Source organism: Nerophis lumbriciformis, linkage group LG24, assembly GCF_033978685.3.
Source record: "Nerophis lumbriciformis linkage group LG24, RoL_Nlum_v2.1, whole genome shotgun sequence".
NCBI classification, from domain to species: domain Eukaryota; kingdom Metazoa; phylum Chordata; class Actinopteri; order Syngnathiformes; family Syngnathidae; genus Nerophis; species Nerophis lumbriciformis.
In genome coordinates, this window is record NC_084571.2 from 14,195,821 (window position 1) to 14,215,000 (window position 19,180).

A 19,180-nucleotide genomic window follows, 5' to 3' on the forward strand; every position below is an offset into this window, starting at 1 on the left:
TTACCTGTATATTCAGGGTCCAGAAAAAGCTTTCGTACAAAAGACACAAATTAACCTTCATATGTTTTTTTTTAAATTGACATGTTTCAATTATTTTTTCGGGCACAGCTACCGTTTTTCAAGTCGCGATTCGGTACTAAGTGTGAATTATTTTTAATAACTCCTTGCAGCCTCAGAGCTGGCTTTTATAGTCTAGCTCAGATGGGCGGGACGATGAAGCCAGCTCGTACTTGATTGGCTACCGCAGCACACTTGCACTCAGCTGACCAATCAGGGGCGAGTGGCTCAGCCCCGGGCGGACTTTGAGGAGACGCGCGGTTAGTTTTAGTTTGTCGCTCGGAAGAGGAGGAAGAAGAAGAAGAGGAGGAGGAAGAAGACGAACATAGGAGGCGGCAGCGGCGGCTGGCTCTGTATTGTTTTTTCTTCCATTCCTCCCCACAGTCACGTCTCATTGTCAGTCCTCCGGCGGGAAGACGTAAACACATCGATACGGAAGAGAAGACGTCTCCATTTTGCTGCAACATCGACGAGCGGACGCTGGGAGAAACCAGCACAACGACACCTGTTCCATGGACGAAAAACGGGAGTTTGACTCGGTGTCGACACGGGAAATGATGCCGGCTAGTTAGCAGCACGTCGCGGAGGGAATAGACGACGAGAGAAGGCAGACAATGTGGCGTCTTTTCAGCGCGTGTTCGTCGACGTCAACCGGTGGTCGTTAACGCGTTTCCTTTGATGTGCCGCCCGATCTAGTTAGCGCCTGACCGAACACATGTCCGCTTTGGCGCCTTTCTGGTGAGCCTGCGCGTCTAAGCGCCGCGGTGAAGACAGCCCAGACCCCCCCTTCGAGACCCCCCCAGGAACCGCCTATATGAAGATGCTGATGTGCGACCGCGGCGTCCAGATGCTCGTGACGACGGTGGGCGCCTTCGCCGCCTTCAGCCTCATGACCATCGCCGTGGGCACCGACTACTGGCTGTACTCGCGCGGGGTCTGCCGGGTGAAGAGCAACAACGACAACGACACGAGCCGCAAGAACGAGGAGGTGATGACGCACTCCGGCCTCTGGCGGACCTGCTGTCTGGAAGGTACGTGACCAGTCTGGATGGATGACCCGTGCACTTGTGGCGAATCGTTCCGTGGCGGCTCCTTCTCCTTTGTTCGTGTGTGTGTGTGTGTGTGTGTGTGTGTGTGTGTGTGTGTGTGTGTGTGTGTGTGTGTGTGTTCTTGTATTCCTACCTTCCATATCAGGACTGGTGAACAAGTGAGGACCGAAATCATGGTCCCAATACAGAAAACCATTGCATCTAATAGGGAGCCAAATACTGCAGTCCGTGAACATTGCCCCAAAGTCAGGATTTTTTGTTGACTTGGACTTAGACTTCCTTTTTCTTGTCATTTAAATTTGAACTTTACAGTTCAGATAAGAACGACATTTCGTTGCATTAGCTCGTTGACGTGCAGGATAAAAGAGCAGCAAGGTGCAGATATAAATAAATAGATTACTGTACAGATAAATATATTGCACTTTTGCATAAGCATCCAAGTTTATGGATGCATGTTATATTGTCTTTATATTCCAGCGAGTTAATCCTTTTTGGGGGGGAATTGAGGGGATTATTATGATGCGTTCAAGAGTCTTATGGCCTGAGGGAAGAAGCTGTTACAGAACCCGGAGGTTCTGCTGCAGAGGCTGCAGAACCTCTTTCTAGAGTCCAGCAGTGAAAACATTCCTTGGTGGGGGTGGGAGGAGTCTCTACATATTTTCTGGGCCCTGGTCAGGCAGCGGCTTTTTGCGATTTCCAGAGGACTTCTGATGATCTTTTCCGCCGTCCTCACCACTCTCTGTAGAGACTTCCAGTCTGAGGCACTGAACAGCTGACTTTTGTCATAATTTTCCCAAGTAAAATTCCGATTATTATTATAATATTGCCAAAATGTTAAAGTTTTCTACTAAAATTGTGACTTTTGTCGCGTAAAATTACGACTCTTTTCATAGCATTGCCAACATTTTAAGCTTTTCTTGTAAAATTGTGACTGTTATTGAGTAACATTCTAACTTTTATCATAATATTGCAGAAATGTTCAGTTTTTCTTGTAAAAATTTTGACTTGCGTTGAGTAAAATTACGACTTTTATCTTAATACGAGAGGTAGGCATTTTTTAGAGGTCTCAAGAAGGTAACAAATACAATAGTGTGTGTGTGTGTGTGTGTGTGTGTGTGTGTGTGTGTTTTGTATTGCTACCCTTCTTGAGACATCAACAAGGAAAAGTACCTTCCATATGAGGACCGGTGAACAAGTTAGGACCGAAATCATGGTCCCAATACGGAAAACCATTGCATCTAATAGAGAGCCAAATACTAGAGTCTGTGAACATTGCTCCAAAATCAGGATTTTTTTGTTTATTTAATGTGCAAAGGCAGCAATATATGATACAACAAGACTGCAGCTAAAGAAGGACTTCCCTATTCATCCCCCCAAAAAAACCTCCAGGTGAACAGACTTAGAGACTTAGACTTACACTTCCTTTTATTTTCATTCAAATTTGAACTTTACAGTACACATAAAAACAAAATTTTGTTGGATTAGCTCATTGTAGTGCAGGATAAAAGAGCACTAAGGTGCAGATATAAATAAATGGATTACTGTACAGATAAATATATTGCACTTTTGCATAAGCATCCACGTTTATGGATGCATGTTATATTGTCTTTATATTCCAGCGAGTTAATCCTTTTTGGGGGGGAATTGAGGGGATTATTATGATGCGTTCAAGAGTCTTATGGCCTGAGGGAGGAAGCTGTTACAGAACCTGGAGGTTCTGCTGCAGAGGCTACAGAACCTCTTTCTAGAGTCCAGCAATGAAAACATTCCTTGGTGGGGGTGGGAGGAGTCTCTACAGCTTTTCTGGGCCCTGGTCAGGCAGCGGCTTTTTGCGATTTCCAGGATAGGAGGAAGAGGACTTCTGATTATCTTTTCCGCCGTCCTCACCACTCTCTGCAGAGACTTCCAGTCTGAGGCACTGAACAGCTGACTTTTGTCATAATTTTCCCAAGTAAAATTCCGATTATTATTATAATATTGCCAAAATGTTAAAGTTTTCTACTAAAATTGTGACTTATGTCGCGTAAAATTACGACTCTTTTCATAACATTGCCAACATTTTAAGCTTTTCTTGTAAAATTGTGATTGTTATTGAGTAACATTCCAACTTTTATCATAATATTGCAGAAATGTTCAGTTTTTCTTGTAAAAATTTTGACTTGCGTTGAGTAAAATTACGACTTTTATCTTAATACTAGAGGTAGGCATTTTTCAGAGGTCTCAAGAAGGTAACAAATACAATAGAGTGTGTGTGTGTGTGTGTGTGTGTGTGTGTGTGTGTGTGTGTGTGTGTGTGTGTGTGTTTTGTATTGCTACCCTTCTTGAGACATCAACAAGGAAAAGTACCTTCCATATGAGGACCGGTGAACAAGTTAGGACCGAAATCATGGTCCCAATACGGAAAACCATTGCATCTAATAGAGAGCCAAATACTAGAGTCCGTGAACATTGCTCCAAAATCAGGATTTCTTTTGTAGATTTAATGTGCAAAGGCAGCAATATGTGATAAAACAAGACTGCAGCTAAAGGACTTCCCTATTCATTCCCGAAAAAACCCGCCAGGTGAACAGACTTAGAGACTTAGACTTACACTTCCTTTTATTTTCATTCAAATTTGAACTTTACAGTACGCATAAAAACGAAATTTTGTTGCATTAGCTCATTGTAGTGCAAGATAAAGGAGCAATAAGGTGCAGATATAAATAAATAGATTACTGTACAGATAAATATATTGCACTTTTGCATATGCATCCACGTTTATGGATGTATGTTATATTATCTTTATATTCCAGCGAGTTAATCCGTTTTGGGGGGAATTGAGGGTATTATTATGATGCGTTCAAGACTCTTATGGCCTGAGGGAAGAAGCTGTTAACAGAACCTGGAAGTTCTGCTACGGAGGCTGCAGAACCTCTTTCTAGAATCCAGCAGTGAAAACAGTCCTTGGTGGGGGTGGGAGGAGTCTGCGCCCTGGTCAGGCAGCGGCTTTTTGCGATTTCCTTGATAGGAGGAAGAGGAGTCCTGATGATCTTTTCCGCCGTCCTCACCACTCTCTGCAGAGACTTCCAGTCTGAGGCACTGAACAGCTGACTTTTGTCATAATTTTCCCAAGTAAAATTCCGATTATTATTATAATATTGCCAAAATGTTAAAGTTTTCTACTAAAATTGTGACTTTTGTCGCGTAAAATTACGACTCTTTTCATAACATTGCCAACATTTTAAGCTTTTCTTGTAAAATTGTGACTGTTATTGAGTAAAATTCCAGCTTTTATAATAATATTCCACAAATGTTCAATTTTTTCTTGTAAAATTTTGACTTCTGATGTGTAAAATTACGACTTCTATCACAATACTAGAGGTAGGCATTTTTTGGAGGTCTCAAGAAGGTAACAAATACAAGAATGTGTGTGTGTGTGTGTGTGTGTGTGTGTGTGTGTGTGTGTGTGTGTGTGTGTGTGTCAGCAAATTTAAACCACAGTTGTATGTGCAGGTAGAAACTCGCACACCTGCACTAACCCACTGTTCCCAGCAGGTACAAGACATTGAAACAATGTTGAGAACTTGTTGAATTAGGTCCTGGCTTTTAGCAACTAAACCTTAACGCTGGAACCAACATGATTTTCGACGATGTTTATTCAATGTTGGGTTCTGACGTTGATTTGATCGTTGAATTTTGGTAATTTCTCAACCAATATTCTATAACACAAATACAATGTTGAAACAACATGCTTTTTGACGACCTTGATTTCATCATTGAAATTTGGTCATTTGCCAACCAATGTTCTACAACACAAATACAACATTGAAACAACATGCTTATTGACAATATTTAATCAATGTTAGGTTCTAACGTTGATATGATCGTTGAATTTTGGTAATTTTCCAACCAATATTCTACAACCCAAATACAACGTTGAAACAACATGCTTTTTGACAACGTTTAATTAATGTTGAGTTCCGACGTCGATTTGACCATTGAATGTTGGTAATTTCCCAACCAATATTCCACAACACAAATACTACGTTGAATCAGCATGCTTTTCGACGACATTTAATCAATGTTGGGTTCTGACGTTGATTTGACCATTGAAATTTGGTAATTTCCCAACCAATATTCTACAACACATACAACGTTGAAACAACATGCTTTTTGACAACATTTATTCAATGTTGGGTTCTGACGTTGATTGGATCATTGAAATTTGGTCATTTTCCAACCAATATTCTACAACACAAATAGGTTGAAACAACATGATTCTTGACGACTGGTTAATGAGTCTCCTTGTGAGATCTCACACACACACACACACACACACACACACACACACACACACACACACACACACACACACACACACACACACACACACACACATTTATACACAAAGACAGGCACCAATGTGGAGGTATCATAAGATTAAGAATATTATATATAATATATTAAATAACCAACATTTTAAGAATTAATCAAAGATATAATTCTACACATTGAGTCTATTAGAGTGCTAAAACTGCCAAGATTTATACACTAATCAATATATCTGTGTGCAGCTTTTTAAACATCACTAAATGATAACAAGAGCAGCGCTTCAGTGTTACCGTGGTACATTATTAGTACAGGTATACCATACAACCCCACTCTCGCGTCACATGACTTGCGTAGGCGGCGCCGTCTTTGACCACTCCCCCTGCGTACCTTTTACGTGCACCTCCCAGAAATCCTGGGTTCACGACGCAGAACGCAGAGCTGTGATTGGTCAGTTTTTGCCAAGGAGGGTCACAGGCAAGCAGACTTTATGCTTGAAATGCACAAATGATTGTATGAGATAACAATGGTGATTAAACATTTACATGAAAACTGATATTGTGTACCTAATATCTCCGTTGCGCTCTCACAATAATTACTGAATGTTGTTTTTCGGCTTGTTTTGGTGTTGTTGCGTCCAGAAGAAGTCTCAGATTACGACACTTTTTTTTAGCTCTTATTGCCAATTTTGTGCTAAAAGGTTCCATTCCAACACATATACAACACATATACTTTCTCTCACACACAACAACACTTGTCATTCTCCGCCAATATGCTTTCAGGCACAGTATATTTATCAATCAATCTATCAATGTTTATTTACATAGCCCTAAATCACAAGTGTCTCAAAGGGCTGCACAAGCCACAACGACATCCTCGGTACACTGCCCACATAAGGGCAAGGAAAAACTCACCCCAGTGGGACTTCGATGTGAATGACTATGAGAAACCTTGGAGAGGACCGCATATGTGGGTAACCCCCCCAATTTATAAACATTTGTGAACTCCAACTTAATAGGGTCATTACCATGGTCCGCCAACCTAAACGTTGGTATAGATTTCCCCATAAGAAACAATGTAAACATGAATAATTGGTCCTAGACCCGCTACCCCAAAAGGGACAAGCGGTAGAAAATTATTGTTAGAGCTAATTGGAAGGTCACATGAAGTTTGGAGCTCTGTAGCCACGGACTGTGCAGAAAGTCTTTGGATGGATTTGCTACACAGGTAGCATCTAATGACAGTTCCACGCTGGAAATCACTGAGAGCGGCCCATTCTTTCACAAATGTTTGTAGAAACAGTCTCCATGCCTAAGTGCTTGATTTTATACACCGGGTTAAGTGATTAGGACACCTGATTCTGATCATTTGGATCGGTGGCCAAATATAGTATATTTACCGATTATTTCTAAGGAGTTGGGTAGTCTTTTTTTTGACCCAGCAAGTGGTTGGCTAACCCAGCATTGGTTTGGCCCAATAGTTACCCAGCAGATGGGTTGAAAACTACCCAAATTGTGTGTAATCTTAGTAGATCAGCTTAGCTCTAGTTTTAATACACGCAAAGATTTACTAGATCAGGCCCTTTATGTCTAAGAATTATAACATGCCTAGCATGTCTTCCAAAGCATCGACCCTAGGGGACGCTACATTTGCAGCCATGTTAGGTCCGAAGGTGTGACTGTTGTGTTGCATTAGCCCTTTGACGGACGAGTGCTCTGTCCAGGGCGTGCGCCTCCTCTCGGCTTTACAACGCCTCCAGCCTCCCAGCAAGTGATCCTGCAGAGGCTTGGTGGCAAATGGAGGGCCTTGTATTATGTATACCACGATAAACACAGTGTTTAATCTCGTGTCGCCTCATCTCTATTTAATAAGACTCTTACACGCAACTCAAAAGGCTTGCTCCAAAACCCATCGCCTGCAGTCACACCTGAGAACGACTAGCTTGTCAGCGCGCTGTAACGTGACGTGGAAGAAAAATAACCAAACACAAAAATACAGTGGCATTCAAATTAGATGCCCTTCATTGCCCAACACATTTTTAGATGTCCGGTGTACTAACTTGATTATATTGTTGTGCCTGTTTTTAAGGCCGCCCCTGGCTATAATATGTCCTTAAGTGTTTACATTACATTGGTTTTCACTTTTTTATTTATGACAAACTAGGGAGTATGGCCTAAAATCTATATTGGAGAAGGATTTATATCACAATATAAATGACAGTAAAAACATTTCAAAAGGATTTACAAAGGATCCTAATGTAGCTGCTGGCATATGTAACATATTGCATCATTTCCAGTTCATTATCTTTTTAAACTACTGTTTTTTTCCGGACTATAGAGCGCACACCGGTCAATAGGCTGCATCCACTAAATTTTGAAAGACATTTTTTTTTCCATACATTACCCGCACCAGACTTTATGTTGTGAAATGAGTTATATACACAGAAATATTTTGTAAATGTTTATTTACATTACGTTTAATTGTTTCCAAACGATGTCTGTAAGACGGCAGTAAAACTGATGATCAAACAAAACAGAAGTCATCGTCATGGACCCACTAACTGCGCAAGCTAGCTCTCCAATCAGCTAAACAGACTCAATAAGAGGAGCGGTCCACTCCTGGCTAGCTCTCCAATCAGCTAAACAGACTCAATAACTCCACGGTGACGTTTTGGTGAATTTACTGAGAAATTTGTGAAACTGAAACAATACAAAAAGCATGCCGTTGTAAGTTAATAATACAAACACAGACACTTGTAAATGTGTTAGAATATTAGCTAGTGCTAACGGCGCTAGCGTCTTTACATTACGAAAGCACGCACAAATATACATGGAAACACTCCTGCAGACATCACACATGGGACACCTTAGTAAGTAAGAATTGTTTTAGTTATATTGTAAAACTTACAAACGTTGCTGGGCGTGATGGATGAAGAATCTGGATGAGTAGAAACGCTATGGGGGGCTGGAAAACGGAATGGCACTTGTACAGGAAACACTTGTAGGCATTCGTTCAGCAGCACCTGCAGTGAGGAAACTCATCTAAAAGATGGCGCAAACAATAACACAAGTTTTCAGTGTATTTGCTTAGTTTTTTAAAAAGTATTTGCATTATGGCCATCAGCAAAGAAAAGTCCATAAATTACCCGCACCGTTGTATAAGCCGCAGGATTCAAAGCGTGGGAAAAAAGTTGCAATTTATAGTAATAATAATCTACTTGTTCATTCATTGTCAATATCTGGTTACTTTCTGTTGTAACAAATATAATAATCACTTATTCTTCTGTTATTTTGATACTTTACAGTAGTTTTGGCCGATACCACAAATTTGGGTATCGATCCTAATACCAAGTAGTTGTAATGATTGATTGATAGTTATAGGGGCAGTATCAGCCATAACAAAGTTGATACTTAACGTTTTCAACAACATAGAATGATTAAAAAAAACAAAAAAACAAACAATTAAAATTTAAATTAAATCCATGGCCTAAAGTCCTCCTTTGTCTAGGTACCTGAGTTTGTAAACAATAACAAAAACAACAAAATATGTTTTTGATGATAAAAGATATCGATCGAACCGCCGTAGCATCGACTAAACAATCTTATACTTGGTATCGTTACTGTGGATATTTGTATTGATCCGCCCACCTTTTTTTACGTTCCTTAGCTAGTCGGTGTAGCATGCTTAGCAAGGGATGATACTTGTAAGAAACATACTTTATTTGCCGCTATGGAGGCGAGGATTGCTGACTTAGAAGTGACTTTGCACCGTGGAGGGACGTTAGCCGCTAGCTAGGATGCTACATTGCGTTCGTTCACTTGCCGCTGTGAAATGTGCGGACAATGCTCAAATGTATCATCACAATATCATTGGAGTATTAACAACTCAATCGATGGCCAAATATATATCATTTATATCATCTATATCAGTGATTCTCAAACTGTGATATGTGTACCACTAGTGGTAGGCGGGCTCCATCAAGTGGTACGCTAAAGAATCGCCTGATTAAAGTTGTATTTCCCTATATTCAAACAGTGTTACTGTTCAAAGTCTGTGTCATGTTACAGTGGCCAGAAATCTCAAATATGCTTGTTAAATAAAACCTGTGCCTTGTTTTTCATGAATACTTGGGCCTGTTATGCTACTTCATTTTAATATTGGTCACTACAGTGGTAATTGGAGAGCCAAGTGTTTTCTGAGATGGTACTTGGTAAAAAAGGTTTGAGAACCACTGGACTATATCGCCCAACCCTTTGCAAAACAATTGTTGTACTTTTTTAATCAAACTTGAATGTAATATGATGTATGTTTTGTGCAAAAAACTAATTTGTGCGAAATAACAGAGGTGCACCCTTCCTGACACAACTCCGATCAGGTATCGATCCCAGCATGGTTCTACCTTCCATGACAGGCACTACCACTCCGTGCTACGGAGAACAGTGGGAATATTTAGGGATGTTTACCATTTTATCCTTATCAGGGATGGAGCAGGAAGGGGCTTTGAAGCACTTTGTCATTCGTTAATTGACATTTGACATCAGCATTTCTGGCAGGTTATTAAAAAGCATTGTGAGTCATTAAATGGATTTTGCTCAAATTAAGGCCTTAAATGGCATTAAAAAGCATTGAATAGGATGTCCAGAGGCATTAAATAAAGTTCATACAATTGCAATTGGCAACAAAAAAGACAACAAAACAAGCCCACTTTAACCCAGTTTTTCCAATTGGGGACAAAAAAACTGCACTTCAGTTTTTGCTAACAAATATTAAGAGTCCATATTATTTAGATTTGTATTTCCCTGTTTAGGATAATTAAGATATTCACCTTCCAATTACAATTGTACAAAATACTACAGTAATGAACAATATGTTTATTGCATAATTTTAGCTGTTTGCAAATGCACCAAATCATTGAATTTCAATATTGGTGATTTAATAAATAAAAGATTTGTATGTTCTCTATATCCAACATTATGTATTATTCTAATTGATCTTTTTGGTAACAACATTAGTGAATGAAGCCCACATTTGTAGTTGTTTCCCCATATGTCTGCACAATAATTTAGATATGGCAACACTATTTAGGTTTGTAAAACTGAAAATATAAATGTTACAAAAGTTTACCTACCATTGTGTATTTAACATAAATATTGTCCACTGTGTGTTTTACATAAATAAAATAGGTTTAGTGCTAATACCCACAGCAAACATTGCACACATGTGGTTTAACACAATGAAACATTAGGTGTCGCTTTATCGCCCTCTGCTGGTCAAATATAGCGCTACATGTATTCAACCTGAGTTAAACAGGTAAAAACAACACAACCACGAATACAAAAGACGTGATAAAGTCAGCAATTTCAATACATTCCTATTTTGTTGTCCAGTCGTTGTTAAAAGTCAGATTTTCGCGATTTATTTAGATTTTTTTCCAGGTCAATAGTGTTATTTTCTTCTACTTCATTGTGACAAATATGCCTCGCCGTTGAAGTGCTGCAAACATGAGCAACCCTAGTTTCCAATGGTTTCATCAAGCTTATTTGAGCCAAATTGGCAAGGATGTGGCCCGCGGGCCGCCAATTGAATAGGCCTGATTTAAAGCAATACTTGTTGAGTTAAGATGGGGCTCGGGTTGTACGGTATACCGGTATTAGTTTAGTACCGCGATACTAATGTATCATATTCGGTACTATACTGCCTCTAAAAAGTACCGGTAAATGAACAAGTAGATTAATAATTCATTTTCTACTACTTGTCCTTAATATTGTTGACAAAATAATAGAATGATAAATGACACAATATGTTACTGCATACGCTAGCAGCTAAATTAGGAGCCTTTGTTTGTTTACTTACTACTAAAAGACAAGTTGTCTTGTATTTTCACTATTTTATTTAAGGACAAACTTGCAATAAGAAACTAATGTTTAATGTACACTGAGATTTTTTGTTAAAATAAAGCCAATAATTCAATTTTTTGTGGACCCTTTTATTTAGAAAATTATCGAAAAGTACCGAAAAACATTTTGGTACCGGTACCTAAATATTGGTATCGGGACATGGGGCGGTTTGATGTTGGAGGCAGTTCATGTGACGTCTTCAGTGGAGGGTTCATGTAACACTAATGGAAGATGGCTCTCACAGCACCATCGCATCAGACTGGTATAGATTTCTCTCATAATATGGACATTTACTGGCCTGCAGTTGTTTGGACTTTCTCAACATAAAAGGTGCTTTCAGGCCAGAGGCTGTTTCTTGAAGTGGCCGCAATATTGTACTTTCCACACGGCCTACACATAAAAGTTTGTAATCCTTCACCCTCACTTTGTCATTTCCTGTAGACGATTTGACTTTGAGTCGTCTTTTCGATCATTTTCTGCGTTGGAGCGGGGCGACTTTTACATGGCCTCCAGATGAAGCGTGTGTGTGTGTGTGTGTGTGTGTGTGTGTGTGTGTGTGCAGCCAAACGTAACCATTTCATTCTGGGGGGCATATGAGGCTATTACGAGGCCAGATGGTGCAGGTCTGAGGATCTACTGACACAAACATCCAGTCTCTCTCACACTTGTAATTGGATGAGTAAATAGAGAAACTCAAGGATATTCCCCAGCTATCTCATAAACAGACCAGTGGGGGCAATACAGCAAGTTAACACAATGTCAGCACAATGTCAGCGCACACACACACACACACACACACACACACACACACACACACACACACACACACACACACACAAGCGTGCACTTGCTCACATGCAAAATGGCATGCAGATGAGAATGTGCTCGGTCACGTACAAACACAGAGCTGGAGTGGATGAAAGGTTTTATCACGTTCAGCATTGTCATTCCTTCCCAGTCTGTGTGGTGGTCCCAGTTTTATTATTGATGAACAGGCCTGACTAGTGGGCATGTGCACTGGTCCTTGTGTCAAGCCGTCATGCAAACACTCTGAAGCACACCATTGTCGTTTGTTCCGCCGTCACACAAGAATACCATAAATTCTGGACTATAAGCCGTTTCTTTCCTACGCTTTGTACCCTGCGGCTTATAGAATGGTGGATTTTTATTCGCAAATAGTTTTCATTTAACAGATGCAAAGACATTGAAATGGTGTGTTATTGTTTGTGCCGTGGCGCCATCTTTTGGAAACAATTCACTCACTGCAGGTGCTGAGGGGTGAATGCTTAAAAGTGTTTCCTGCTGTTTAAAGCTTGGAAACAAAAGTACATGTGCCGTTTCGTCGTCTAATCGTCCTTAGCGTTTTTAGGTGTCCTTCCATTTATGGGTAGTGTTTTTTTGAATTTTTTAACCGGGGTGCCGTTTGTTTTCCAGCCCTGCATAGCGTTTCTACTCGTATGGATTCTTCATTCATCACTCCAAGCAACGTTTGTAACTTTTACAATATAACTACAACAATTGGGAGTCTATAATGGTAAATGGGTTATACTTGTATAGCGCTTTTCTACCTTCAAGGTACACAAAGTGCTTTGACACTATTTCCAAATTCACCCATTCACACACACATTCACACACGGCGGGAGCTGCCATGCAAGGCCCTAACCACGACCCATCAGGAGCAAGGGGGAAGTGTCTTGCTCAAGGCCACAACAGACGTGAAAAGGTTGGTAGAAGGTGGGGATATTGTTTGTGCTATGGTGTCATCTTTTGGACGGGTTCGCTTACTGCAGGTGCTAAAGGGCTCTTCTGTTTCGAGCTTTCAACCTGATTTCCGTCTAAGTTGTCTATGGCGTTTTTACTCATACGGAGTCTTCATTCATTACTCCAAGCAATGTTTGTAAGTTTTACAATATACCTGTACCATGTGTGATGTCTGTAGGAGTGTTTTCCTGCGTATTTGTATGCGCTATCGTAATGTGATGAAGCTAGCATTGTTATTATTAGCTAATATGCTAACACGTTTACAAGTGTCTGTGTTAGTATTATTAACTTACAATGGCATTCTTTTTGTATTGTTTCAGTTTCACAAATTCCTCAGTAAATTCAGCAAAATATCACCGTGGAGTTATTGAGTCTGTTTAGCTGATTGGAGAGCTAGCTTCCGCAGCTAGTGGGTCCATGACGATGACTTCTGTTTTGTGTGATCAGCCGTTTTAATGCCAAGTTACAGACATCGTTTGGAAACAATTAAGGTTTGTAAATAAACATTCTGTGTAAATAACTCATTTCACAACGTATATAGCTGCGGCTTATAATCCGGTGCGGCTAATATATGGAATTTAAAAAATATTACTATTTAGTGGGCGTGGCTTATATCCTGGTGCGCATAGTAGGGTGGTCCCGATTAACAATAATTTAGTACCGGTACCAAAATGTATAACGATACTATTCGATACTTTTCCAAATAAAGGGAACTACGGAAAATTTCAATATTGGTTTTATTTTAAAAGAAAATACATTTTACAAGGTTAAAATATAAATTAAAAGGGATTGAAATGCCATCGACCCTGAAGGGAACGTCTTCCCTGTGCTTCTCGACTACGGTCTGCACCAGACCGAACAGCAGGACAGGTGTAACAACTACACTGGTCACTTTTTATAACTCCCTGTGCAGATCTAAAATCTTATTATTTAAATGTTTACCTAAGTTTGAAGCAAAGGTGGTAATACTAATTGCCACATTTGACAAAGCGTGTTGTGAGAGTAGCATATGTGTGTGTGTGTGTGTGTGTGTGTGTGTGTGTGTGTGTGTGTGTGTGTGTGTGTGTGTGTGTGTGTGTGTGTGTGTGTGTGTGTGTGTGTGTGTGTGTGTGTGTGTGTGTGTGTGTGTGTGTGTGCCCTTTAAGAATGGCAGTATGTGGGGTGAGTGACATGAGTGAGTGAGTGGGCAAGTTAGGAGAGGTAGAGCTAGCATGCGCAGAAGTGTTAATAGCATGGTGGATGTCTGGTTGTGGAAATTATAAATACAACCCTACTTTATAGTCTGAAAAATATGGTGTATTTACTGTTAAAAAAAAGTATATTTCTCCTCAAAGCTGTATAAGCAATTTGTAAACCCCGTCAATGAATTTGACTATTACAAAAGTACATTCTAGCTACAAAAACAAATATCCAAGATAAAATAAGATAAGAAAGCCTTTATTATGTCCCACATGGGGGAAATGATGTGGTTTCCAGTGCAGATTCAAAAAGTCCACAAAAATAGGGTAAAAAACATGAGGGAAACATTAAATAACACAAACACATAAAATACATTAAAAGCGTTGATGCAACCAGCTGCCATTTCAGCGGAGACCAATTTTTTAAGCTTTTCAGGTGTAATTCTTTCCCATTCTTGCTTGATGTACAGCTTAAGTTGTTCAACAGTCTGGGGTCTCCGTTGTCGTATTTTAGGCTTCATATTGCGCCACACATTTTCAATGGGAGACCGGTCTGGACTACAGGCAGGCCTGTCTAGTACCCGCACTCTTTTACTATGAAGCCACGCTGTTGTAACACGTGGCTTGGCATTGTCTTGCTGAAATAAGCAGGGGCGTCCATGAAAAAGAGGTTTTTTGGATGACAACATATGTTGCTCCAAAACCTGTATGTACCTTTCAGCATTAATGGCGCCTTCACAGATGTGTAAGTTACCCATGCCTTGGGCACTAATACACCCCCATACTATCACAGATGCTGGCTTTTCAACTTTGCGCCTATAATAGTCCAGATGTTTCTTTTCCTCTTTGGTCCAGAGGTCACGACGTCCACAGTTTCCAAAAACAATTTGAAATGTGGACTCGTCAGACCACAGAACACTTTTCCACTTTGCAACAGTCCAACAATAACAATGAAGTTTCTGGGTGTTGTTGATAAATGGCTTTGGCTTTGCATAGTAGAGTTTTAACTTGTACTTACAGATGTAGCGACGAACTTTAGTTACTAACAGTGGTTTTCTGAAGTGTTCCTGAGCCCGTGTGATGATATCCTTTACACACTGATGTCGCTTTTTGATGCAGTACCGCCTGAGGGATCGAAGGTCACGGGCATTGCTGCTTACGTGCAGTGATTTCTCCAGATTCTCGGAACCTTTTGATGATATTACGGACCGTAGATGGTGAAATCCCAAAATTCATTGCAATAGCTCATTAAGAAATGTTGTTCTTAAACTGTTGGACAATTTGCTCTCACATTTGTTCACAATGTGATGACCCTCGCCCCATCCTTGTTTGTGAATGACAGAGCATTTCATGGAAGCTGCTTTTATACCCAATCATGGCACCCACCTGTTCCCAATTAGTCTGTTCACCTGTGGGATGTTCCAAATAAGTGTTTGATGAGCATTCCTCAACTTTCTCAGTCTTTTTTGCCACTTGTGCCAGCTTTTTTTAAACATGTTGCAGGCATCACATTCCGAATAAGCTAATATTTGCAAAACATAACAAAGTTTTCCAGTCAGAATGTTAAGTATCTTGTCTTTGCAGTCTATTCAATTGAATATAGGTTGAAAAGGATTTGCAATCCATTGTATTCTGTTTTTATTTACCATTTACACAACGTGCCAACTTTACTGGTTTTGGGTTTTGTATAATGTTTTTTTTGTTTCGTTTTTTTATCTAATGGCTGCGTAGAAAGGAACATTAAATGCACAACTCTAGTCAATGAGACCAAATAGTAGAGGTGGGGATTCTATGGGCACTTTATGATTCCATTCCGATCCCTGGGTGACTATTTGATTCAGAATCAATTCTTGATTTCACGCGATTCTCGTCTTACAATTCTTGTCGAATGAATGTTCCACTTTGATCGTTCTTCCACACAATACTTCAATTTTTTTGCTCAAGTTTTCACTACATCTCCTGTCAATAATGCGCAAATAATAGGCTTATATATCAATTAATGTTTTAAGTTTGTGTCGTTTGGCTCTGATGTCAGTTTTTCCCATGTTTGCAAACACGCCATCCGTGCCTGAAAGGTGATTGGTGTAGAATGAGTAAGTGTTGTTGTGTGTCCTGCAAAGCGTGGACTTAAGAGACGAAAGTGTTTTCATGGGAGGTAAAACCTGTTGGAAATTGTGCCATTTGTTATCATACGATTGATAATAAAAGTTAAAAATAGCGTCAGACTTTGTGTGATTTTTTTCTGGGGGCTACGATATATTATATTACTTTAATTAGTTTTCAAGTACAAAAAAGCCCTTATTTTCAAGGTGTAGCGGCGCGCCATATTTAATTACATTAAGGGGAAACCCTGCTTCTTGGATAATTGGCAAAACATCTTTTAAGACACACCAAGCAGTCCAGTTGTGATTGATTGAATACCCTGAGAATTTTTGTGGAATAGGCTTAAATCCTTAAATCAACGTTAACTATGTGACCACCTCAATTGTCGTTTGTTATCAGCCCTAACTAGGCCAAGTGTCAATAGGCTGTAATTATCATCAACACATAAACGTAACTTACTTTGTGGCTACCTTCTTTCCTGCTGAAGGGAAGGGAGGTGGACAGAATGTGAATGAATGAAGCACATGGAACAAAGCAGGCGGGGGCTGGAGCTGCCACATGATGGATGAGCCATGCATGGCCTCCGTTTGAGATGAATCTCTGGGGAGTGTTTGACCATGCTGCAGATCAGCCGGTAATAGAGAGGTATAGGTGGGAAAGGTAGCGATAGCGGGGGACAGGAACAAAAGGATCACCCAGCTGGCGGGAATTAGAAGCACAAAAGAAGGCGGGAGGCTGAGAATGGAATGAATTGGAAATAGGCAATCAGTCACGATGTGGGGCGCTGTCCACGTCTGGGATAAAAATAATCAACTAACTGATGGAGAAGGCGGGCTGGGTAAAGATTGAGACAGCTTGTCTAAATGATGGTGTTGAATAAATGAGGGAGAGAAAGGGGTGAGAAAAGAGGATCATGGTGGAGACGGGGGCATCATCACATGTCGGGGATTGAAAGAGAAGAGAAGAAGACGCACGCTTATATACTGTCACACCACCACGTTTCAATTGGTGTTGGTCTATGGCTCCTCTTGCTGTCATATACATCCTGTTGCTTGGATTTGAAACGACGTCACGTCTGGCTCGTTTAATACGTGTAGTAGTCAAGCCAGCGTCTGTACTCAATGGGTACTAAGCGCCATCTAGCCTTTCTCGAAGAAAAATGCCCTATGATTGCGTTGTTTTCAGCTGTACCAACCGCCCAAATCTCGAAAAGGTTCTACATTTCTTCAGAGTTCCTCGAGAGGTAATCAAGAAGACTTTGGGGGGAAAAAAGACTACAAAAGAGGAATGCACTCCAGTCCCAAGGGAGCGGAGTTGAAGAATGCACAAGTTTGCAGTGATCACTCCGTTAAGTTTGTTTGATATACTTTTAACGGTTATTATTTCCCATTTAAATAATATCTTGATATTAATTGTATTTCTTAAGACACATTTTTGCTACGAGTGTTTGAAAACTCAGCCAGTCTAAATAAAAGAAAGCAAATGTGAGTAAAACCTAAAAGAGTTAACTCAGGGCAGTCAATAGATCATAACTGGACTGTTTGGTTTGTCTTAGAAGAAGACATTTCGCCTCTCATCTGAGTAGTTTTCATCAGTTCATGATCATATACCGTATTTTTCGGACTATAAGTCGCAGTTTTTTTCATAGTTTGGCCGGGGGTGTGACTTATACTCAGGAGCGACTTATTTGTGAAATTATTAACACATTACCGTAAAATATCAAATAATATTATTTAGCTCATTCACGTAAGAGACTAGACGTATAAGATTTCATGGGATTTAGCGATTAGGAGTGACAGATTGTTTGGTAAACGTATAGCATGTTCTATATGTTATAGTTATTTGAATGACTCTTACCATAATATGTTACGTTAACATACCAGGCACGTTCTCAGTTGGTTATTTATGCGTCATATAACGTACACTTATTCAGCCTGTTGTTCACTATTCTTTATTTATTTTAAATTGCCTTTCAAATGTCTATTCTTGATGTTGGGTTTTATCAAATCAATTTCCCCCAAAAATGCGACTTATACTCCAGAGCGACTTAAACATGTTTTTTTCCTTCTTTATTATGCATTTTCGGCCGGTGCGACTTATACTCCGGAGCGACTTATACTCCGAAAAATACGGTACTTAGATTGGTCAGATCTAGTCCAGCGGTTGGTGCCAAAACCCCAAAGATTTATTTGCTTGTTTGCATCAAAACAGTTGTTTTTCTCACTACGATCGGGCCAAACCATCCTTGCCCAGGCACACCCTCCTGGTTTTGGAGTATAAATATTTGGGGTTTTGCCACCAGCCGCTGGACTAGATCCAACCAATATAAGTCTATAAGCACGAACTGATGAAGACTACTCGGATGAGGGGCAAAACGTCTTCGAAGACAAACCGAACAGTCCAGTTGCGATCCATTGAATGCCCTGAGATGTAAATGACCTGGATGAATGAGAACATTTATAGACATTTAAAAGAGTCACATTTTTACCAAAGGCAACAATCATAAATTAATTTTTCAGCACATACTCAATGTTGACATCTATAATTATATTTTGATAAACAATCATAAATGAATCTTTTAGCACATACACAATGTTGACATCTATAGTTATATTTTGATAAACAATCATAAATGAATCTTTCAGCACATACACAATGTTGACATCTATAGTTATATTGAAATAAACAATCATAAGTTAATATTTCAGCACATACACATTGTTGACAGCTATAATTATATTTTAATAAATTAACCTTTCAGCACATACACAATGTTGACATCTATAGTTATGTTTTGATAAACAATCAAATTAATCTTTCAGTACAT

At 39.8% G+C, this 19,180-nt stretch overlaps 1 protein-coding gene across 1 annotated transcript in view; it reads left to right on the plus strand.

The window, feature by feature from the left end:
• The first annotated feature begins 350 nt into the window (after positions 1–350).
• Positions 351–19,180, plus strand: part of cacng3b (calcium channel, voltage-dependent, gamma subunit 3b) — a 99,243-nt gene continuing 80,413 nt past the window's right edge. The window contains exon 1 of the mRNA XM_061981609.1: positions 351–1,088. Within this exon, the coding sequence (XP_061837593.1) occupies positions 872–1,088 (217 nt within the window). The 5' untranslated portion in view covers positions 351–871. The remainder of the gene's footprint in view (positions 1,089–19,180) is intronic.